We start from the raw sequence: 24,041 nt of genomic DNA on the forward strand, positions 1-24,041 counted from the left end.
TTGGTACTTAAACAATTACACCTTGAAATGAATTGTTTTTAGCATTGATTCTGTTTGTTTCTTTCTTCTTTCATTTTTGCACATTTTCACATAATCATTCCACTCAAAACATGCATCCTCGTCCGCCTGGTGCTGCATTTTTTCGATAGGGCAAATGAGAGAGGGTTTACATTCAATCACTGTCATTCTTCCATATTCTAAAAGCCGAAGCAGCCCATCCTCTAAATTGCTTCGGCTGCAGAAATTTCATATTCCATAAGCAACTGTGGATAGAAGTGGAAGTTTCATAGTCACTTTCTGCTCTTTAAGTATCTACATGCCTGATGATAAAACATACTGAACTTCTTTAAGTATTCTGTTTGTCTACTCTTTGAAGATATCAATTTTCCCTCATTTTCAGTTTCCACACAGAGTTAGAAAATCCAGCACTTAACACTCTGCCATTCTTTAGGTCCACTCAGTGGTCTGCTCCATTGAGATATAAGCCCTCCCAAGAAAGCAGTGAGAAGTAAGCCGTCTCACACCATTTAATCACAAATCCCTCTGCTTTCTTCCCCGTGTTTTCTCTCTCTTTCTGCTCTTCTCTATCTCTATTCCTCTGTCTCTGGCCTGCAGACAGCTGAGTGGCTCTCCTGGATTTCGCTGACGCTGCGCCTGGTCCCGCCTGGCCTCCTCTAAGCAGGATGGACACTCTGGAGTCAGAGCTGACCTGCCCAATCTGCCTGGAGCTCTTTGAAGATCCGTTGCTGCTCCCTTGCGCCCACAGCCTGTGCTTCGGTTGTGCTCACCGTATCCTCGTCTCTCACTGTGCCACAAACGAATCTGTTCAGAGTATCGGCGCCTTCCAGTGCCCCACCTGTAGATATGTCATTTCCCTGAGTCCTGAGCGTGGATTAGAGGGACTTAAGAGAAACGTGACCTTGCAGAATATTATTGATAGAGTTCAACGAGCCTCATCTTCATCTGGGCTCCCTCTACCACTGCCTTTGCCTGCGCCCCACAGTGGGCCAAACTCTCCCGGAGAAGAAGGGAGCAACCGCTTGGCGCTGGTCCCTGTCAGCGCCGCCATGTCCAGCCCAGGTACGCCTCCGGAGCCGGTCCAGTGCCAGTTCTGTGAGCAGGACCCGCCACAGGATGCTGTCAAGACGTGTGTGACGTGTGAGGTGTCATATTGTGAGGAGTGTCTCCGTGCAACGCACCCTAACAAGAAGCCGTTCACCGGCCACCGGCTCATCGAGCCCATGCCGGACTCCCACCTGCGAGGGCTCCAGTGCCTGGAGCACGAGGAGGAGAAGGTGAACATGTACTGTGTCACTGATGATCAGCTGATCTGCTCGCTGTGCAAACTGGTGGGAAGACACAGAGACCACCAAGTGGCAGCACTGAGTGACCGCTATGAAAAACTCAGGGTAAGCATATATGTGGATTCATTATTTAAATTTGGAAATATCTTTTAAATTTGATTTCATGAAGGGATTTTCTCTTTGAACTCTCCATTTGAGATTCCTCCATCTTTTATCTAAAATAACTAATGAATTTTAAATTTTAATTTTATTCCGCTCTGCAGTATGACATTTCCCATCTAACTCGATTATCGAGCAAGATTTTATCATCTCATGCTGACTTATTATCTCTCCTGAATAATTAAGTAATTAGCATAATCGCTACAGCGTGCCAGTGTGCCAGGAGGGTATTCAGAGGCCTGCACACAGAGTGAATATGGGGAGTGTCATTAGTGACGAGGCATGGTGTCTTCACCGAGGTTGCAGGTTAATGAGCGCCAATTGTCCGCAGGGTGTAGGTGTGCTTAATTGAGCATGGCTATTAGAGTGTGCTGGTAATGGCTGGAGAGGCAGTATGTGTGCATAAAGTGTGTGTGTGTGTTACACCAGAGCTGATGCAGAGGTAAACGTTACCCAGAGTGTCCACTGGATGCTGCTGTTCTAATAATCTAATGATGTAGCACTTTTCTTCAAGGGCATTTAATTAGTGTGACCTTTCCATGAAGTTGGGGTACTAGTGAGAGACACTAGTACAAAGTACAAAACCTCATAATGGTCAAAGTCAGAACAGTAGAGGCACAGGCTTTTAGTCCAAGCTCAAAAATGCTGGATCCTACATTTTACCAGAATGCAAGCAATTGCTATTAAACCCTCCCTTCTGGGCAAATGTGTTTATTTTTAAGCGACGTATCCCAGATTGTAATGCAGGCTTATTATGAATATCTATATATAAAATTGGCCTTAATGTGTAAAAGTGTTGCAGTTTTCACAGTTCTAAAATGCTTTACAGGAAAACAAACAAAGAAGCATTAATCTCCAGAGGATACAGGTAGATTAAAAGAAAACAAATATATGAAAAAAATGTATTGAAAGTAATGATTTAGGTGAATATCTCTTGGTGCCAGTTGTGTAACACCTGATGTCCAACAGACAGTTTTATTGAGGTCAAACCATTTAAGTGAAACAAAGTCAGACCTTCTGTTTTGTTATTTTTCCTGACATATTTCGACCATGCTGATTATCCTGTGAATTAGTTACACCTTTGAGGTTTTTTCACGGAACGACAGGCGAGAAAATACATCTGGCTTTCCTAAAAAGTGCCACGTACCCTGGGAACACTTTCAGCAATACCCTCCTGTGTGCTCCCTGGGAGAGTGTTTATTCCGCCTTGTTGAACGTCCTTTAAAGAAATGCCACGGTGTGACTCCTATGACAAACAGCTTTTTTCCTTTTTACAAAAGGTTTGATACACATGTTCAAGTGTGAAGTAGTTTGTAATAGGTCCTCAGAGAAGGGGCATGGCTTTAGTGATATAATGGAAGAAAGTCAGTCATAAGAACTCATTCTAACATACTTAGAGGACAGAATCCACCAAAAAGAGGAATATCATGATTATAAGCAATAGTTTCCAGCATCAACATTGTTTTTCACCTCAAATCTAAATAATGCAACTAATGCACTGACCCTATTATTAATATGGGCCCTCTGCTGGTTTACCACCCTTTACTTTTGAAGGCTCTAATAATGGACTTGATGTCTCTGTCATCAGAGTTGATCTGGGTTGTCTGTATCGTCTCATCTTGCTTGTTTCAGCAAATTTAAGCAAGGAGGAATAATTAGCAGAAAACGCTGCAGGTCAGTGCATCATCTAATTATCATGCTTCTCCTTCTCCTCCCCCTCTGCTTCCATTCAACCGGAGAGAGGACGTAGCGTAGCACAGGTCAGCGCACTCAGCAGTTATCATGCAGGCTAATTACCTGCTATAATAAAGCAATAGCAGATCTCTTTCTCCTCAGACGAGCTCACAGGTTACAAAACACTGCAGAGCAAAAGCATGACTGTGATAATACTTCTTAAAAGCATTATAATTAGCCTGACATGTCATGCTGGGAATCTGTGTTTGGTATACACGTGGAGTACGTGTGTATATTTAAACAGAATTAATCTCAACATGAAAGGTTGCATGAGATGTTGCACGTATGTAGCACGCATATGATTCATCCTTTGTTTAAACCTACGTGCTTTAAAGGAACAGTGGGTCAAATTTAAAAGCATGAAAATAGTAATAGGTATGTTTTCATTAGTGTATAAACACCTGAAAATAATAACTGTGGTTTTGTTATCTTAGTGTGAGATCTTCATATCTACACAGGAAGGCAGTCATGTTGCACCACCATGTTTGTACAGTAGCCCAGAAACTAAATACTGGCTCTAGAGAGGCCCTTTTGGGGTTTTTGCAACTTTCACAGCCACTATTGGTTTGCATGCACTCTTGAAACGTGTATTGGGGTTGGCAGGGGGGGCAGGGGTATTCAGTTGGTTGCAATCTGCAGCCTCACCACTAGAGGCTACTAAATCTTGCACACTGCTCCTTTAAGTTAAATGAATTGCCTGGTTGATGCTAAACATAGCATTTCTTTTGTATAAAGCATATGGCAGACTGGACACATGACCAACAGGGAAACAATACTATTAGGTTCAGATTATGCAATATCTAAAACACATATTAATGTATTCTGATGAACATATCTGACAGAAGTTGCCTGTTTTAAGTATGAACTGACTGTTGATTGTTGTCTGGATTGATTGACATTACAAGAAAACTATTATAGCATTAGTCATCATCTATCCTGGAATGACCTCCACTGACCAGTCAAGGTCCTCTAGTGTCCACATGAATTATGATAGGAGCAAAGACTGAAGGACAGAAGCACAACAGAAGCATGTGACTCAGACATGTCATACACTGTTTAAATCACATTTCCCCTCAAGTCTCAACTTTGTTTTTGTTTTTTTGCTTTCAGCTGTAGATGTTATATTGAGTCAGATCAGGAAACGCTCATATACAGTAGGTTGTTTAAAACAGTGGTGACAAACTGTGTATTTAGTCATTTAGTTTGGAAGACTGATTCAAATCATCAGAGTGCAGAGGACAGAGCAGATGGGAAAGCAAAGCACGTATAACTGCCTCATTAACTTTTAAGCCTACTCTTTGTATCTCTCACACATGTACGAAACAATTCCCCTCTAGCCTTTAAACACACACACACACACACACACACACAGGCTTCACCTCCTTTCTCACACACAGGAAACAAATGTGCCTTTTCTGCACATACAGTGAAAACTGGGCCACCTGTTCTCGTAACATTCACGCCATCCAGCTGGCACATGATGTGACTCTGACACAAACAGCGTGAAAGCATGACATCCATAAGGTCTTGGCACAAGTCATGCAATTTGCAACTCATGAAGTCTTGCATTTAACTTTTTGTCTTTCCCAGTCATTTTTAAAAACGTATTAGTTGTTGTGATTAAAGCGCAGTTGGTTTTAGAAATAGTTTAATTTCATCATGAAAGGCTTTTTACCCAAGAAACATCATGCAGACTATTACAACGTCTCTTACTAACTTGTATGTAATAACAGCAGTGTTTAACCTCCGGCTCCATGCAGTTTCAAAGCAAAGAGCTTAATTCTGTACATGTCACTTCACTTAACTTTAATTCATTTCAGCAAAAATTAGCCTTTTTTTCCCCATCTGTGCTTGGCAGCCTTTTATAGTACACAAAGTCAAAACATGCACACATAAATAAACAAATCTCGGCAGAAACAGTAATCTCATCTTTGATTATGATTATATAACGTAAGCAACAGTTAATGTAATCTTTTTAAGCTTTTAGACAAAGAACACTGTGTCAGTTTTCATTTAAATAATTCCTCAGAAAACATTAATTATGTAATGAATGTCATTCTTCATTTTCTACCAGCCATATTGAGTTTAGTTGAGGCTTTTAAGAAGCAAAGTTTTGTGGAGAGCAGTTTTGTATTGGCAAAAGAAAGAGTAGGAGATACATTGAGGTCTAGCTAATTACCACAGGAAGTCTTCCAACTGGCATATATATTCATACTGAACAACATGTTTGATTTTTAATTAATAAAGACTGAAAACTTTTGTGTAACTTCCTAAAAAAGGAGGTGTGGCACAATCACGATAGCACCAGTCTGCCAAATGCTAACTCAAATGGTTAAACTTGAAATACTTAAGATGTTAAAGGCAGCCCCCCCTCCCCACACACACTTTTGACTCAGATATGATTTTCTTCTTTCATTTTTACAGTCTGACAAGTTGAAAGTGTTTAGGTCATATTTTCCGGACCATTTCATGCATATCACTTTTTGCCCTGATGTGCTGGAATTTGAGATATCCCCAGTCCACACAGGCCAAAAAAAAAAAAAAAAAAGAATATCAGATGATTGGAATGGTTTCCTTTTTTCAGTGGTGGTGGTGGTGCGGGTGTGTCTGATAAGAGCCGTGGAGGTTATTGTGGGAACACCCATCCTTTTTCAGAGATAAAATTACCCCCGTCACAGGAAATTGACGGAGAAGGCGGTTGGAAATAGCTTTTAAAGTCCTTGGCTCTAGGTCTGAGGAGAAAGAACCTTGAGGATAAAAGATGGGAGCTGCTGCTGCTCTGTATGTGTGTATATGTGTGTGTGTACCAGCTTTAACTCAATAATTAGGTTTGCTGTGTTTATACAGTAATCCGTTAGCTGTAATCAGCTGTCCTTTAGTGTTGAAACAACATTGTTTGAATAGTCAACTGTCAATGATCACATAAGCAGACACACAACATGACATTTGATTTACAAAGCTTTACTGATAAGCTCAATATTTACTTTATATTTACATTTACCTCCAGCTGCTATCTTGGAAACACAGATTCCATTATTTACTACCTTTATACTGTCCATCCTGCTGGTTGAAAATGTCCACCTTTAAATTTCAACCTTCACTTGTTAGCTGCTGAACTCTGCAGTTCCATGAGTTTTGGAAATGCAGTATTTTTCCACATTTATCATTTGCTTATCCCAGGTTGGTTTAGCTTGTCACGTTGCTGCAGTTATATTAGACATGGACACCAGGGTGTATCAGCACACCGTGACATCAACCATCAATGCTACTTTTTCAATAATTAATACAAGCACTCACATAAATCTGAGCTTCCTTTTTATTTAGAAAGTCCTGCAGCCTTTAATACAAAAAGCTGCATCTTTGTAATATCAAGCTACCAGTGAGACTCACCTCAGTACATTACAGAAACACACATGTAATGGTTACTCGACTGGCTTTACTCATTGACTCCATCACCTTTGCTTTGGTTTCCTTGAACATGTCCTCACTATTTTGAGTTATTTTGTTCTAGGCAGAGTTGGTTTCAGTTGTTGAAGTGCTGCAGTGCGTGTTAGTCAGCCGCCCTTGTTTGTTACAGCTGGACTTTTCTGCTCTGTCTCTGAGTGACGGTGTAGAAAGTTCACAATATACCTCAGGTTCTTAGAACAAAGGTCATTTTTTTAGTCATGAAATCAAAAAATTCTCGCAACCCCTGCCTTTTTTTGAAGATGCACCGCAAGATAATTGTAGCGCGTGTGTATTGTAGACTGTCTGGGTGCTGCACCAGCCGGCCACACAGTTGAGCTCCACTTTTGTCTTTCCATCAACATTGCGTTTAACATTTAGAAAATAGATTTTTGACATTTGTGAATCGATTGAGAATCATCCACATGCACAGAGAGTGAAATAATGCTTTTTTTCAGCCTGGTATGAAGTTATTCTATAAATAAAGCTAAAGACAGACCTCTTATTCTAGATATGAGTGCTTATTTTTGAGCTGGGTCCTCCAAATCCATCATTTTTGGACCAAACCGTAAATGGTTGAAAAATATCCTTTAACAGCAGCAGAGAAATACAGCCTTGTGGATAACCACTTTGCAGCTCTTTACTTTCTGATAATTAAATGTAGTTAAATGTTTAATGCCACCAGGCAATCTTGACTATGTTCACTACTTAGTTTTTCTAACTAGCACTGACATTGGCATCCCTGGAGCTACACCGCTAGCATAATAAATGGAAATTGAATAAAAATGGAAGTTGTACCCTTTGGTTGATTACTTGAAGGAAACTTTGTGTGTACTGTATTTCAGACACCTCATTTTGGCTAACCTCAGCCTTCAGACAGAGCCACCTTTGTGTTCCTCCACTGTCCATGATAAAAACGTGTCTCAAATACAGGCCTGGTTCTCTCCTCAGTTACGGTAAATAAAAGCCATTATTGAAGAATTTACAGTGTATTGTGCACATTCACTGTCTCCTTTCTTTCCCTCTGTACTGATTTTTTTCTCTTTGCTCGGGGCCGAACACACACACACACACACGCACGATTGTCCCTCGCGGTGTTCTCTTATTTCTCTGCTGTACTTTGCTTTTGAGTCAAGGCTACTTTTTTTTCCTCCCCTGCAGGTCTCATCTCTTTTTTTTTTTTCTTTCAGACGGATACAAACTCACACAGACACACACACATACAAACACATTGTTTCCAATTTCCTGATAGGAAAACTGGGTGTTGAAGAAAACACACCAGTGCCCGCCATAAAATACAGAACACCCAATACAGCAGTGACTCAGCTGTAAGAGTATATATATATATATCTATGGTATAGATGGGAGTAAAGATGGAAACAAATAAAGGATGACTCCAATAGTGAGAGCTCTCAGTACCTTCCTCACTGGTGTGTTCTGTCTGCCGGCTGCCTCTTTCAATTCTGTTTTTGCTGTTACACTGTACGCCTTTGTTCTCTGTGCTTGCTCTCTCATACACACACACACACACACACAAACACACACACACACGAATAGGGTAAAATTCTGGCAGCTTGTCGAGGATTCCCTTGAACACAATCCTGTTCAGTGTCCCAGTAAATCTTGAGAAGATGTAGTTTCGAGTTAAGTTGCCTACCTGGCTTTTTCCGGTGGTGTGTGTGTGTGTGTAAGCGAATGTGTGTGATCTCTTTGCATACATTCTTAGCTTATCAGCGCTGCTTCAGGGCGATTTTAGCTCACACACATACAGTACAGTATAGCGTGCACCCACAACTATTCATACTCACGCATTGAGCACACGATGAACAGGTTTCCTCATTTACATAGAGGTGCTATAGAGGATATTTAGGAAGAGAAAAAAAGAATAAACTGACAGGTAGATATTAGGTGATGAAATATTCAAAAAATTTGCCTCAGTTTACAGAGCGGATTCTTGTAAGAAGAAGCTCTAAGAGGATCAGAGTGTGCAGCAGCAGAACAGCTTGATTAGGAGCAGATGCTGTGGAAGGAAGGAACCAGCTTTCCTTTAACAAAAAAAAAAGAAAAGGGAAAGCTGTCAGCTGACCGCACTTGAGGAAAATAAATCTTATTTTTAGACGTATATTTACATTTCAAGCAGTCTCGCTCACAGTCTCCTGTCTCAGTTGAGTCTCAGGAGAATTGTCATTGTTGAGTGTCTGTGAATGTCACTGCGTGGATCAGACACTGACCACTGTGTGATCATTAGCAGCAGTGCAGCAGACCACCCTGCCTTTTTATGGATATTTTATGACAGACGTTCTGCACAGTGACAGAACAAGAATCCAGATGTTATAATATAATTACATCATCTACAGTATTAAACTATGCATTAAATTCAAAACGCAGCTCTTGGATTAATTCTGAACTGTCCATTCCAAATTCACATTGACTCATTTTATTGTTTGCCTACATTTCAATAATGCAGGCAAAAAATGCATGACACATAATACATGTTTGTGTTATGTATGTATACAGTATATGGGCCTTAAAAAGGTTACAGTGGATTCAGACTCCTTTATTTCACATGCTTTACTTTGTTGTTACTTTGATACATTTGGAAATGAGAGATTTGAGAGATGGATTACTGATTGTAGACTGATGGGGAAAAATGCATTTAGAATCCATTAAGAATCAAATCTATAAATCAAAAACTGTGTGGAAAACTGTGTGGAAAAGGGGTCTGAATGCTTCCTGAATCCACTGCATATCAGCTTCATTAGTGTAGTAATGAGGATCCTATGATGATGTATGTATGTAGTTATCTAAAAAGTGAATTGATGTAATATCTGTGGAGTAAAAAGTAGAAATAGTACATAACTTGAATTGTGTTACCTTCTCACACTGTTTTTAGATTATGAAGTATATGGCATCCATGCATTTGAAAACTTAATCTGAACCCATTGGCTTACTACTGATCTAAAAACTCATCAAATCAACACAGCTTAGGGTTAGGGTTGATTCAAAGAGGAGATTAACATTACAAACAAACTGGATTTGTTATCATTTCTGTGGATGGGGGTAAAAATTCAGGACAATAGGCAGACACTAAAGATAAACAAGCAATGATTGACAGGTGATCAACCTCCCAGGAAGGCCATTCAGCTCTAGAGGAGTCATACTATTTGGCGACATGGACACTGTAGACGTGAGTTAACCCTATAATGTCCAAACTATGGATGCAGGATAAAGGATATATTCACCACACACATACATTTATGAAGACTGGGTTCTTTTTTTTTTTTTAAACCCCTGAGAAATTGCATCTCATGGATTTAGGATTGCACGAGTGTATGCTGAAATGTCGAGTTTGCATTTCAACACGTGATACTGTGTGCATAGATGTCCTCATAAATATCCATCCATGTCTTATTGTTTGCGATCGTGATGATCATCCTCTAAGAGCTTTAGTTTATTTTTATCTCTCTGTGATAGTATGGCAACAGCAGCGTCATATTTCTCTCCGAGTGGGCCTTTATGTTGCTTTTGCTTTTGTGTGTCATCGCCGCATTAAGGCCACCCATTAAGCCCCCAGCGCACGTACAAATCCCACCATCTCTATCTGTGTTTACTGTTGTTCATTCAATATCCCCTCTGGGTAACTCCATTTTTTTTAATCCTCAGAACAACATCAGCACCTGGCTGTGTTTACACTGCTACTAAAACATGGTTAAAGGTTAAGTGTATTGAGCTTGTAATGTTGCATACTTTGCCATGTTTTGCTATCCTGGCCTTGTTGCTCCTCCAGCACACACTTTTTTTTTTGGGGGGGGGGATTGGAGATGTGCAAGAAATCTTAGTATCTGACTAAGGTTGAGCTGAAATTAATCTGGAAAACAGTTTGCAAAGGGACAGTACAGAACGTAGCATCAGAGCGGCTTAAACACGCTTGGTTTGGCAATAATATGACGCTCTTGGAAGTCAAGGAGACAGCTTATGCCCGGGTGGATGAAAAGCAGCAAAAGAGGAATAGAGGAGGGGGAAAGGGGAGGGAGGAAAAAAAAAGTAGGGAGGAGCGTTAAGGGACAGCTCTGACGTGCTGTCACCTGTTTGCCGGTTCGTTAGCCGAGAGCACTGCATGCTCTCATAGGGGAAGCTTTTGATGCCTAATTTGCCGCTTGGCCGAGTTTGCGCATGGCTTGGTGCTCAGTGGAGTGGCTGTCCCAGTCATATCCACTGCTAGTGTAGGATCCTCCGTCGGAGGCTTGGACGGGGCAGGATGAGGAGACAGTACAGGGATGAGGGGTATAACCCTCGCGCAGAGGTATTTGGACATTTGAATGCACATCTTTTAAAAAGAGATTTTTAAAAAGCTGTGAAACTTGTGAGGATGCTTGTAAAGAACAAGAAGAAGAGTGGAGGAAAATGTTTGCTTTTTGTTCTTTCTGCTGATCTTTGGTGAAGCTGCACTGAAGGATCAGATATTTTATTCATCTTGTGATTTTTAGAATGTAGTTTTTACACTTGAATTACAACTTTTGTGATGTAGTGCCTGAGGTTGCTTCACAACTTGTGTAGGAAACCTTAAGGAGGTGATCTGTTGCTTTGTTATCCTGCTTTGATTCATGGCTCTGCTTTCACTTATGTTTCTTGGCATTATTTCTCATTCACTCTGTTGTCTGTTTTTTGTTTGTGTGTGTTTTTGTTACAGCAAGCCCTAGATACCAACCTGAGTAATTTGATCAAGAGGAACAACGAGCTGGAATCACTTATGGGCAAACTGATTCAGACTTGTCAGCATGTAGAGGTGAGTCCCAGTGGTCCTGTGAGGTCATCCCTGACCCACAGTGTCTATGATGAGTCAATATGCATGTTCAGATTTGACTGTACAATTTACTCCCTTGATCTGCTTTGATAAATGTATGATGGCAATGCATATTATAATTAATGTTAAATTATTGACTTTTATATGCAATAACTTAATATATACAAACAATACAATTACAAAGAGAGGTAATTAAGCTGTTTGTATCATGAGTCAATATTGAAACCTTAAGTTTAGCATGTAGCAAAGGTTAGCAGCTAAACAGATAATATAGAGGGTGATTGAAATCAATACACTGTGTTTTGGAGATTAAATAATGGAGTTATCAATTGATTGTTTCATAAGTAAAAAAATATTCTGCAAGAATTTAGATTTGTTTAATATATTGATCAAGCAACAATTTCCCAAAAGTGTGCTGTCCTTTTCTTCAAAATTTCACAAACAGTTTCATTTGTGCAGAATCTGGCACAAACATTAAAGGCACTGCATGTTTTTTTTTAAATTACTCAGTATCTGGTTTAGTCTAATATTTAGTTTAATAAGAATAATAAGAAAATGTGTCAATGTCTGAGTGTATTCAGCTGTACAGAAGGCGATTCTGTGCTAAGCCTGCCTGTTCATGTTATGTTTGGCCCACTGAAAAGCGATGCCACAGGGTTAAAAGGCAGTGACATCTTAGTTGAGAAATAATGGAGAGCAGCCTCCCCTGCCTGGCACAACCATGCATGGAAAGAGGATTGCGCTTCACCAAGGAGATTTATTTATTTATTTATTTAGTTTGCCAAAGTGTTGTGTGCATATAGTATGTTTTCTGTGCTGCCATCATGTAAAACTGTTTCCTTTTAACTAAGCTGGAGTGCCAATTGTGATGATGCAGGGATTTTCAAAAGGAGAAAAAAACACCAAAAAGACCAAAAATAGGAAACACTCTACTTTAAATATGAGATATGAATAAATGATGCACATGCAAAGGACAAAATTGACCTATTTTTCCCCCCAGTGCATTATGGTCACAACTACATGTACAGTAGAGTTTCACTACACACTTTAAACCCCTAAAATAGCTGGAGGAGTGGTTGACAGCACGTTTTCTTTAGGTGAGAAGATGCTCACTGTGATGGAAGCCAAAAATAAAAAGAAGCTGTTTGATGCATGTTGTAAACTTTGCACACATAGTTGCCCATGAGAGTGGTGAATGTGACAGTGTATGGGCAAGCTTGATGTGCTCTGATGGAGTCTGTTTGAATATTTCACATCAGATTAATCCATTCCCTAGGCTTCTCTGGAGATGGCTGCTGATATTTCATGACATCTTTGACACTCAAGATGTATAAAAACTTTAAATAAGTTATCATCCTGAACATCCTGTTTATGAATTTGGTCCACAGCTTCCTATAATACTCAGGTACTGGTAAAAAAAAGAGTGCAAGCTCACATCCAGTCCCTCTGAGTCACTATCTGCGCTGTGGTCTCACAGTTTAACGATCCTGCCCCACATTATGTCATATCCCATATTCTTTTTCCAGCTGGCATATCTCGCCTAATGGAGTCAAGATGCTGTAATTGTTGGAATCTAATGCCACACTATCTGAACCCCGCTGTGGTGCTTTTTGCTTATTACAAAAAAAAAAAAAAAAAAAAGACAGCATCATGTCTTGGGGATGGTACAGTGAATTTGAATCCAAATGCCTTTAGATAATTATAAATAGTCTTAGATGCCTAATTCTAGGCAATTAGTTTGTTAGTAAAATGCAATAAAGAAAATGATTTCAAGCCAGGCGCAGAAGAAAACACTGCTCTGGTTGTTTTTTGCTGCAGAAATCTAATTTAGGAGTCTTATTAGCAAAATCTGCAGCAGCAAAGCCTGTGTGTCTTTGGCATAATACTGTACAAACAGGCACAGTGTCACAAGAAAGTTTAGTTGATTTTTTCCAAAAGTTTTTCATATCCTTAAGGCTGACATTTGTGTGTGTGCATGTGTGTGCGTCTGTGTGTGTTTCTGTGGTTAAACAAATCAATTAAGGTCCCTGCCAGGATACAATCTGTCATACTGATCATATGCTCCAGAGCCTTCTGCCCACAGTCATTAGATGTTCCACATTTTTACATGGCACATGATGTACTCTGGTCACACAGTGTGTGTATGTGTCATTACTATTTTACCATGCCAACTGTTTATTCACAGAAACACTATTACGATGTTTCAGGCTATAAAATGCCTCCAGATGTTTTCACTGTACTCCTTAAATAAGGAGAGGGAGCTGTTTCACCGCAGCATATCTGTATAAGATGACTTGCGTGTGTCCATGCAGCCTTGTGGGTGGTTCTTACAAAAAAAAGAGCAATATCTGTCATCTTTATTCACACTTAGTCTTTAAGATTAAAGGTCATGAAATGTCAGAGGCAGCAAAGCAGAGTCTTTCTGATCTTTGCCAAGAAAAAACCTCTAAACTTTAATTTAAGTTTCCACTTTAGATGTTGTTTATCAGTTGGAAACCATCCCTGACCCACCGGGACTTCAATGTGCGCCTTTATGGTTTAAATTCAAAGCTGCTTCTCGAAATGCCCATTGATTTCAGATCTGTATGAGTATTCTAATTGGAGTACAAAATGCCACAAAAAGATAACATGTATACAGGCTTTTCACAGAGTAAACAATTTGAAATCTCAAGCTTGCCCAGTTTTCACAGTGATGTTGCAGAAAGCAATTAGTATTGTTGAAAAGACCATCAGGGTAACAGCCTCTCCATACAGCAGAGCTAAGAGGTTAAAGTCTCACATAAGCGTGGAGATGTAATCCAAGTGCCAGCAGAAATTGTTTCTACTGGCCCACAAAAATCACATAAATATAGTTTAGAAAAGCCTTGTTTGGCTCTGTTGAGGAAAGGCAAATGAGTCCCTGTGATGTCATTATTAAAACACCTGTCAACATGTGTGTTTGTGTGTGTGAGAATGGGTTTATGAGTAACTGTGCAATCTCTTGTTGGCTTGGCAACACTCACAGCATACTTCCTTTTCATTGCTCCCTGTGCTATCGCTTCGCCGCAGCAAGAAAACACTTCACAAGGTGCTGAAAGGACCGTGAGGAAATGACCACAATGAGAAATTACATATTATGTTAGGACCTGCAGTCTTATAATTGGACTGGAACAACTTTTATAGCCTGCTCAGACTGTAAAGGTTCCAACTGCAGAGTGAATCAAACCCTTTCCAGTATGGAGCTGGATGCCACTTTGCCCTGGATTTAATCAACAGCATCAACCACACCTCCCCAAACACCTTCTAACTACATTAAATAATTTTTCTTATGTGTAATTGCTATTAGTGGGTTTCATGCCAAGCAGATACTTGAATCCACAGCCACATAAATTAAATATACTTTTTACACACAGTGGAGTCCAAAGGTCTGAGACCACTTTCCTGTTTTGGACCTCATTGTATATTTAACATTGATACACTCAGGACAGCACAGAGCTTCATGTTCTTAGACTTCAGATGCCATCAAGTGTCAAATATTGAAGGCTGGTAACAATTCTTGGTATAGTTATTGATGCCCCATGTATGCAATATGTCCCTTACCATATCACCATTGCCAAGATTGTGCACATCTAAGCTCACAGTAAGGTTTTGTCTTCTAAAAACCATCTAGTAATTGTATCGAATGTAATCTATTTATGTAGAAGACATCCAATTATGTGCATAGGAAGATATACAGTACGTGACCCTGATGAAAAGGCTAGCATGTCTGTATCTGTTTTGCCTTCTCTCACTTACTGTTTTCTGACAACATGATCCCACTGTATTTTTTTCCCCCATTTCTGACTCTGAAAGCTTGGTTCAGCTCATTTTCCTTAATCATCTTTGTACACAGAGCTGTTAATGAAAGCTAATTTTGGTCTTGCTTTAACACATTTTAACATGACTCTTGTGAGGCAAATACCAATTATCCACCGACTGTCTGAAGGGTGAGAAAGTAGTGAGAGGCATGTTCTCAGTAGATAAGAAGCAGGTGCAGAAACCTCCATAGACAGAGCTATGATTGAACAAAGGGCAACTGTGTTTTAATTGAAAGACAACAAACCAAATGCTCTGTGATGTATGAGACTGTATGTAGAAATACGATGGCTGAACTAACAAGCTGGAGGTCCATTTCCAAATGTGAATTCTGATTGTTGCAATAAATCACTGAAAGACAGATGCTCTCTGTAAATTCATCTTTTAATAAAAGGAGTAAAGACTTCAGATTAACCTAAAAGTCTCAAAAACAGCTGTGTGCCTTTTTGTGCCAAACATTCGTAAACCTACAACGACCTAGATGGTGGGAAATCTGTAAAATGTCGAATGTCACATTTTTATATTGAGAAATAACAACTTCAAAATGGCAGCCATGGGAATGAGGGTTATTATTTGTGTCTAGCTCTTCTACAGCTCTCCAAGTGTCTGCTCTCATATCACCACAGGCCTTCCTCTTTATTCTACTTGTCACTCAGCACTCAAACCAGCGGGAGGCAAAGTTGTTGAATATACCTCATCTTCAGGCAGGAGGACCAGCTGATGGATGGAAATGACAACCTGTCCTGCGGTCAACATGATCTGAATGCCACTAAACATATATCTCTCTATACCCCCATCGTCACGTCCATCAATCTCTTTGTTTATCTAATACTCTCTGTCAATTGGTCCTCAGGTGAACGCGTCCCGCCAAGAGGGAAAGCTGCTGGACGAGTGTGATCTCCTGATTGACATTATTCAGCAGAGGAGGCAGATCATTGGCAACAAGATCAAGGAGGGGAAGGTGAGATGAACACTTATAGCTGCGAGGAGCCTCATCGCAGACACCATTTATTTTCCTTTACTGTTTTTATATTCACCTTTCACTTCATATTCACTCACTTTTTCTTACCTCTGAAAGCCACAGGCTCTGATTTATGCTTTTTTTTCACTTGGCACACAGTGAATAAACTAAAATGTGTTTTAAAGCTCCTGTGGACCCACTTTGTCATTTTCTTCCAAAACAAACAGTATAATGTACTTTCTTTATTGATGCTATGATTTGCAGCCTATAACATTACTTAATCATTAAACATGATACTTTCTTACATCAGCAATTCATTCCAGTGGGTATAAATGATCATCAAGGGGCAGATATCGTCTACAGATGTAATATTCACACAGTTGTATGCTTAAAAATAAAAACAAATTAACTCACTCATTCTTTCACTATGTAATGTGGAAGTAATGTGGATTGTGAATGCCTGTCATCAAGATTTGTTCCAAAGGTCTGGATTGTCACTTTTTAGGCAGTGCCATCACATTTATTCATCACCATTTAAACACACACATGCACTCAAAGCAGTCTGGGCCACCTTTTGATGTCAAATGCAATGCTTCATCACAGCCACTTGACCTGATCCTTATATCGTGAACAGACGGCGAACTGTTCAGCCGCCTAAAATGTGAACCCTTCAACACACTCCGAACAGACGGAGAAAACAGTCTGACTGGCCAGAAGTAAATCCCAGAGCATATGGGAGGGCCAGTTTTGTACTTGTACTGTAAACCCCAAAGATTTGTTTTTTTAAGCTGTATCTAATGAAACTTGGAACTCACTAATTCTTTTTTTTTTTTTAAGCTACATTACCGTGTAGTGAGGGCTTTTACAATTCAGGATAAGCATCAGGGAAGATAGAAATATGGATGGATACAAAGAGACCTTTTTTTCTTAACAGATTTCTACAAATTACTATTCAGTGAAGTGTTATGTTATGTCATGATCAATAGGACACAGAATAAGACCAAGTTTCTATCATTCCTGTTTTTCTTACTTTTTTGCCCTATTTTGTTTTCGTTTTTTTAATAACATGATGATGACCTTGCAAAATTTCAATAGATTCAAAATGAGATTACAGAGTTTGGGGCTGCTCTATACAAGCCAAACTGCTGATAGAAAATGTTCTTTGACCTCAATCCATCCACTGACCTCAATCTGTCTCATAAAATCTCTGCTCATTGGGAGAGGGGATGGAAGCGAGGGGCAAAGAGGGGAAACAAAATCCCCGATTTGCGTGGTATACAACCATTCACATGCATAGAAAACATAGCATTAGCAGCGGCAATGGAAAAGCTTAACTCATGTAATTTCTTCTCTATACATGTTCAATAGACATATTTTATCATCAGTTTCTAACAAATTAGAGCTTCTAAAACAGAAAACTACTCGCGGCCACAGAACAAAAAACAAATCAGCTTCCTATAACTTTGGTGAAGCATGATGTTCATGACCTTTGATAAAATTATTTGATGTTCACACTGATTAAGAAACATGAAGATATAGATGCCTATCTGTATCAGTCAATCCTTGGATTTGACCTTTTTCTCTATGAGTGGCTTCACACCCAGCTATTAAGTGTACCCATAAAGCTCCCAATTTTTGGGTCATTTGCTGCTGTCAGTTCTGATTATGTTCTCATCCCTAATGATCCGCAACACCTCGACCTGAATGAGGATATTTTCATGCGTTTTTTAAAATTTCATACAGCCTAAGTGCACCGTCCTTCTCTTGAAATCATGCTTGTCCTATCTTTTACAGGCCCATAGGCTTCGGAAGCTAGCCCAACAGATCTCCAACTGCCAGCAGTGCATCGAGAGGTCCTCGGCTCTCATCACACAGGCCGATCAGACGCTGAAAGAGACCGATCACGCCCGCTTCCTGCAGACTGCCAAGAGCATCAACGAGAGGTCAGACAGCCCACGCGCTCGCAACCACACACGCATGAATCAGTCAGTTTAGCAAAGTAACGTCTAGCTTTAAGGAGAGGGCAGAGGAGTGCACATACAGATGATGAGAAACAGTTTTGGAAACTTTGTGCATTTGACTTCCCCTACAGCAAAGGCAGGTAGAGATGGATTTCATCTTTTATTTAGTCTAATCTAATTACACCCACTGCTTAAGCTTTCCAACTGATGGATTTGGCAATTGAGAACAAAACCTTGTGTCCGATATGTCAATCCTGAAGAGAAACAAGGCAGAGTGGTATGGAAATGAATCATTATACTTTAGTCCTTCAAACTAAAGTTGTGTCTCAATCAGGACCTAATCTCCACAGCTTCACTAATGAGGAGGCTGATTTTACTTTGACTTCCAACTGTTGGGTTTCTTAGTGCTGACAAACCTGTACAGGAGCAAAAGTTCCTTGTTTCTACATCTTGCAGTAAAGTGTACACATTCTAATATGTCTTTTTTTAATTACAAAGGTTATAATACATTCTTACACTACATCATATATTACATACTGTATATTGCTATTTGATAGTTTTCACCATATTTTAAGAATGAAAATGTACAAATAATAGTCGTATCTCTGTTCATTGAAACATTTATAATGTCAGGTGTATGTTTACTAGTTGTTCTCTTAATGTAATAATTGATCATACACCGTAATATGAAAACCTGTTTCTGTGTGACCCTAGGGTTTCCATGGCAACTGCATCAACCCAAGTGCTGATCCCTGAGATCCACCTCACTGATACCTTCGACACCTTCGCCCTAGACTTCACCAGAGAGAAGAAACTGCTGGAGAATCTGGATTACCTCACTGGTAAACTTCCACATTTTCATCGTGGTCTTTCACATTCAGAGGGACGTTTACTGTAGATCTGATTCATGTGCATCATAATCTGCTGATGTGTTCTGTCTTTGAAGTTTGAATAACCAGAATTATCCTTTTGCTGGAACTATATTCGAGCCCTTTAATTTACTGCCTCACTGACCATGAATCCACAAAACTGCCTCTAATTATGATCCTAATCCCGCTTTAATTTCAGATTTTGTTATTTAAAAAAAAGAAAGAACAAGAAAAAGATTTTTTGAAGTGTTTGCCATCTTCCAAGCAAGACTTTTGATGGAACAAGCCCCAGCCTATTAACTCCAGAATTATTTTTTAACATTAATTTCCCATGTTCCATTTACGAGGGCCCCATCAAAATGTCACCATTTGAATTATGAGCACACTGGGGACAAAAACAAGGCATCATGTGTAGTGGATTTGAAAGCCTGTGAAAATGGCTGGCTCGTATTTATTCTCTGCGATGCATGAGGGCTTCGCTGGAGGGCCTTTTCACTAAGTGAATCAGTCTGAATCACTCCACTATGTGCAGCCACTCATGACAGAAGGCTACAGAGAGAAAGAGAGAGAGAGGAGAGTGACAGACACACTGAGAGATAGGAAGTGGCTCTACAATCAATTTAAACTGTGCTTTTGTATGTTTGTTTCTTACCTCAGTCCATTCTCTTCCCACTAGAGGCTTCATGGCTTAAATACAAAAAAAGGGGATTGATTTGATTTATTTCACAAGAGAGCCAAACAAACAACTACCGTAATAAAGTTTTCACATGCACAATGTGTAATAGAGTCAATCTAGCATTATGCAATTGGTCCCACTGGTTTCAGCTACAAGGACTGTGATATTTACTCTTCCTCCTGCTGCTTCTTATTTGAATATTTCATTATTTCTCTCCATGGATTGCTTTTAATGCTCAACATACCACTCTACCGGAAAGAACATCTTCAATTATTTGCTAATGAAGCCTTCAAACTTATAAATTGAACCGAATGTACAAGTACAAGGTTAATTGGGGCTACTGTTTGTTATAACAACAGACAACCTTTGAGTGCATGATCATTTGGCAATATTATCAGTGTCATTTGAAGCTATATTGGATTTAACTATAGCATTATGTTGTCAGAATATATTCCTACATGTAGTTTAATATATATTTTTGTCTTTCTCTGCAGCTCCAAGTGCTCCAGCCATAAGGGAAGAGTTGTGCACAGCTTCCTATGACACCATCTCTGTCCACTGGACATCTGATGATGAATTCACTGTGGTGTCCTATGAGCTCCAGTATGCCATCTTCACTGGACAGTCTAACATTGCCAGTAAGTATGGCACAGAGAGAATACCTGAATAAGGACATGTATTGATTTTAGTTATAAGTAGTAATAGTACTCACTGTCAGGGCTGCAGCTTTTAAGGACACTGGGTTCATTTTATGTTTTTTTCTTGTCTGGGAAATTGGATGTTTTTAGCAGCCTGGAAGAGGTCCAGTCCAATATCTATCTATCTATTTATCTATGATTGTTCAGTCTTTCAAACACATCTGGCTTTGCTTATTGACTGTTTCCTAACTTGAAATTAACCACAACAAACAAAGTTCGAGCGTTTAGACAAGACTTGCTAATAAAATCTGGTTGTTGTACTTAAGCTAATAGGATTAGTAACTCTCTGCTTCTGAAGAATGCTTTGAAACAGTATGTAGAACTTCAGAGGAACTTCTTGGGAACTAATACTTACATAATGTTACTGACCTGACAACCAAAGTCCTAATCATGTTGTAAATAAGGTGAATATGAGAAATTTAAAGCCTCCCTTCTGCTTGAATGTTTGAACTTCACTGTGCAGAATGATGTGTGTGCAGACACTAGAAAACTGCAAATTCAAAGTTTAAGGTGTGAACCGGCAAAGCAGGATTTGTGGTATCACAACTAGTTTGCAGCCAATCGTGGCAACTTACTCAGGCATGATGTTGAAACTTGAAGCCTTAATTAATAGAATGTTTTTTTTTTAAATGAGGAAGAAGGGAGGAGTTGTCAATTTAAGTATTTTAGCTCAATAATTATTTAGCATTTTATAAATCTAAAAAACATTTGATAGTTTTTAATATTTACAGACATTCAGGCTTTAATATGAGATAGGGGTGAAGTGGAAGTGCAGGCCCCTGAAGCCTCAAGCCTTTGTGCAACCATCACTCTCGGATGTCGTCACACTTGGAATAACTGGAGCTTGTGAAGGATGAAAGCGGAATAAGATCTGACAATAGCACAGCAGAAAATCCTAGCTGTACGTGTAGCTCTCAGTAAAAGATGAGGCTTGTAGAGTGGATACACAGAGTTCTTATGTCTATACATGCCAGGTTTAAGTGGCGCTGAAGGGATGAGACGTTGCATCAGGAGAGATGACAGCTGTAAAATGACTCAGCATCCCTGACGCACACTTAGTGACACAATTGTCTTGTAGAACAGCAACAAGGCATACAGTAAACGCTTACACACACACGCATTTACCCGACCCAGAAAATCACGAGCACACTAGAGTGAGCAATGACTACAAGGTAGAAAATGGGGTCAGGGCATCTGAAGATGAGCTCCCCTCCTCCCTTTCAATCAAACTGCCTTTTCTCTGTCTTTCATCTATTCTTTTTTGAAGTCCTCTTTCTCCCCTGCAGATTCAAAGCAGACCTCACAGCATAAATCCTCCCTTCTTGTTTCTTAAAGCTCTTTCTTCTTCATTTCCTTCCTCCTTTCCAAACCCTGCATGCCATCTTTGAATTCTTTCCTCCCATCTTTACGTGGTCACACCTCTGTCACTGCCTTCTCACGGTGACACGTTACAATAGTTTAATGACAGCCATTAAACCAGCATGACACTTTATTCCTCTCTTTCTTTCCCCTCTTCCTAACACATCCTGGTCTGCTTCTGCTCCCCAAGACGCTGTGATTTTTCTCTCCTTCTGTTTTCACATCCGATAAAATCAGAGGTGTTGCTGTTGGCATCTAAGTCACGTGTCTGAAAATCCCCCCCCGGACCAATATGTTTCAATCACTATGCAAGAGGCAGAATAGCCTTTTAATGTTAATTGAATAAAAAACACAAAAACAACAGCCTTAAATCTCATGCATAATTGTTCAGTACAGAGCTCTGAATTAGATTTCCTTTGGGAAACTTGTATTGAGAAAGTGATGTCTGCCATTTTCTGATTTGATACGCACAGAACTAAAAGCTTGAGGAAATTCATTTGCAATGTGTTTCATCATAATTAATGTTTTCTGATAGTATAAACCCATAGGAATGGTAGCAATGCTTACTTTAATGGATTAGTCATAACAATTAACTTTTAATTTGTCACAATGCCACTTGTGTTCAGTTTTATGGTTGGTTTGAACAAAAAGAAATGTAAATTGGGTTGCTTTTACTCATTTCTTGTGTTGTTTTAAGTTTTTTTTTTGCTTTTGATGACATCAAACCACATTTTTGTAGTAAAAGCCTCTACATTGCGTCTGCGTATTGATGCTTTTTAGTGTTTATATTGGATAACCACACACAAGGGATTCATAATAATGCACAAATGCACTGGATATGAGTTCAGTATTAGCATGTTGGATTCTTTAGTCTTCTTAACTAAAACAACATGACACTATGAATCCGCCCACTCCACATTATGTTGTTAAAGATGCTGTAAAAGTTCAGGAAAGCTTAAAGATTATTCTTGGCTGATATTTTCACTGCTGGGTGGCCTAACACAGAGCAGCAGGATGGCTGTAACTTCCATGACAAGGAAGGGAAATATGCACGCATGCACACCAACTTCATTCTGCATGACGGCCTCGAAAGCAGATGATTGAGTGGTCTGCCTTTTGCCTGAGGAGGTGGTGCTGCAGTATTGCCACTGAAAACACACATGCTCACACACACACACACACACACACACACACACACACTCACGCCAAGCACAGAGAGAGCACATTGCAGCTGTGAAGCTAACAGAGTGTGAATGGTTTCCTCTTGTGCCTTTTCACACCCTCTCACCTGTTCTCACTGGCACAGGCTTACACACAAGCAATCACCGAGTACGCAATGTTTTCAAAAGGCTGTGCTGAATATCACTCCTTTGTAGGAAACTAAGAAAGATATGTTCAGAACTTTAAGTAACTGAAAGCTTATTGAATTAACTAACTCCTGTGTGTCCTTCTACCCCTCCTTCCCCTCTCCTCCCAGGTCTGTGTAACTCATTGGAAAGCTGGATGATTGTTCCAAACATCAAGCAGAACCACTACACCGTGCACGGTCTGCAGAGCGGCACCAAGTATATTTTTGTTGTCAAGGCCATTAACCAAGCGGGGAGCAGGAGCAGTGAACCGGGGACTCTGAAAACCAACAGTAAGCGACCAACGAATAATAAGCAACGCTCCACATAGGATCGACCTTTACAGAAAACTCATCTGTAAACATTCACGCAGAAATAGTTTATTAGATTCATTATTTTCATTTGCTCTACTTACTGTGCCTTAGATGGATTTTCTTTCCCCCGTTGGCAAATATGAAATTGAATTAACTGAAAATAAATTAGCTGCTCTGTTCAAAAAAAAAAAAAAAAAAGAAAAGAAAAAAAGCTGGCTGTTATAGATCTCAATGCATTCACACTTCAAAATCAATTTGTTTTTCATTTCCCTCCTTCTCTGCTACCAGGCCAGCCATTCAAGCTGGATCCCAAATCTGCCCACAAGAAGCTGAAGGTCTCACATGATAACCTGACAGTGGAGCGGGATGAAACCACGTCCAAAAAAGGCCACAATCAGGACCGTTTCACTAGCCAGAGCAGCTATGGAGTGGTAGGGAATGTCTATATCGATAGCGGGCGCCACTACTGGGAGGCTCTGATTGGAGGGAGCACATGGTGAGTTTTATTGGCATGTGAAGTCATGATTTAGGGATTTTGGGAACGCTTGTGGTGTCCACTTGCTGATAACAGAATTTCC

The 24,041-nt window shown here is 39.8% G+C and overlaps 1 protein-coding gene across 1 annotated transcript in view; it reads left to right on the plus strand.

Annotated features, from left to right (window-relative positions):
* Positions 1 to 24,041, plus strand: part of LOC128354155 (E3 ubiquitin-protein ligase Midline-1-like) — a 38,285-nt gene that overhangs the window by 12,459 nt on the left and 1,785 nt on the right. The window contains exons 2-9 of the mRNA XM_053314417.1: positions 616 to 1,409; positions 11,332 to 11,427; positions 16,133 to 16,240; positions 18,035 to 18,183; positions 18,916 to 19,043; positions 20,241 to 20,384; positions 23,281 to 23,442; positions 23,752 to 23,959. Coding sequence (XP_053170392.1) covers positions 684 to 1,409; positions 11,332 to 11,427; positions 16,133 to 16,240; positions 18,035 to 18,183; positions 18,916 to 19,043; positions 20,241 to 20,384; positions 23,281 to 23,442; positions 23,752 to 23,959 — 1,721 coding nt within the window. The 5' untranslated portion in view covers positions 616 to 683. The remainder of the gene's footprint in view (positions 1 to 615; positions 1,410 to 11,331; positions 11,428 to 16,132; positions 16,241 to 18,034; positions 18,184 to 18,915; positions 19,044 to 20,240; positions 20,385 to 23,280; positions 23,443 to 23,751; positions 23,960 to 24,041) is intronic.

This window comes from Scomber japonicus, chromosome 24 (assembly GCF_027409825.1).
Source record: "Scomber japonicus isolate fScoJap1 chromosome 24, fScoJap1.pri, whole genome shotgun sequence".
In the NCBI taxonomy this organism is placed as follows: domain Eukaryota; kingdom Metazoa; phylum Chordata; class Actinopteri; order Scombriformes; family Scombridae; genus Scomber; species Scomber japonicus.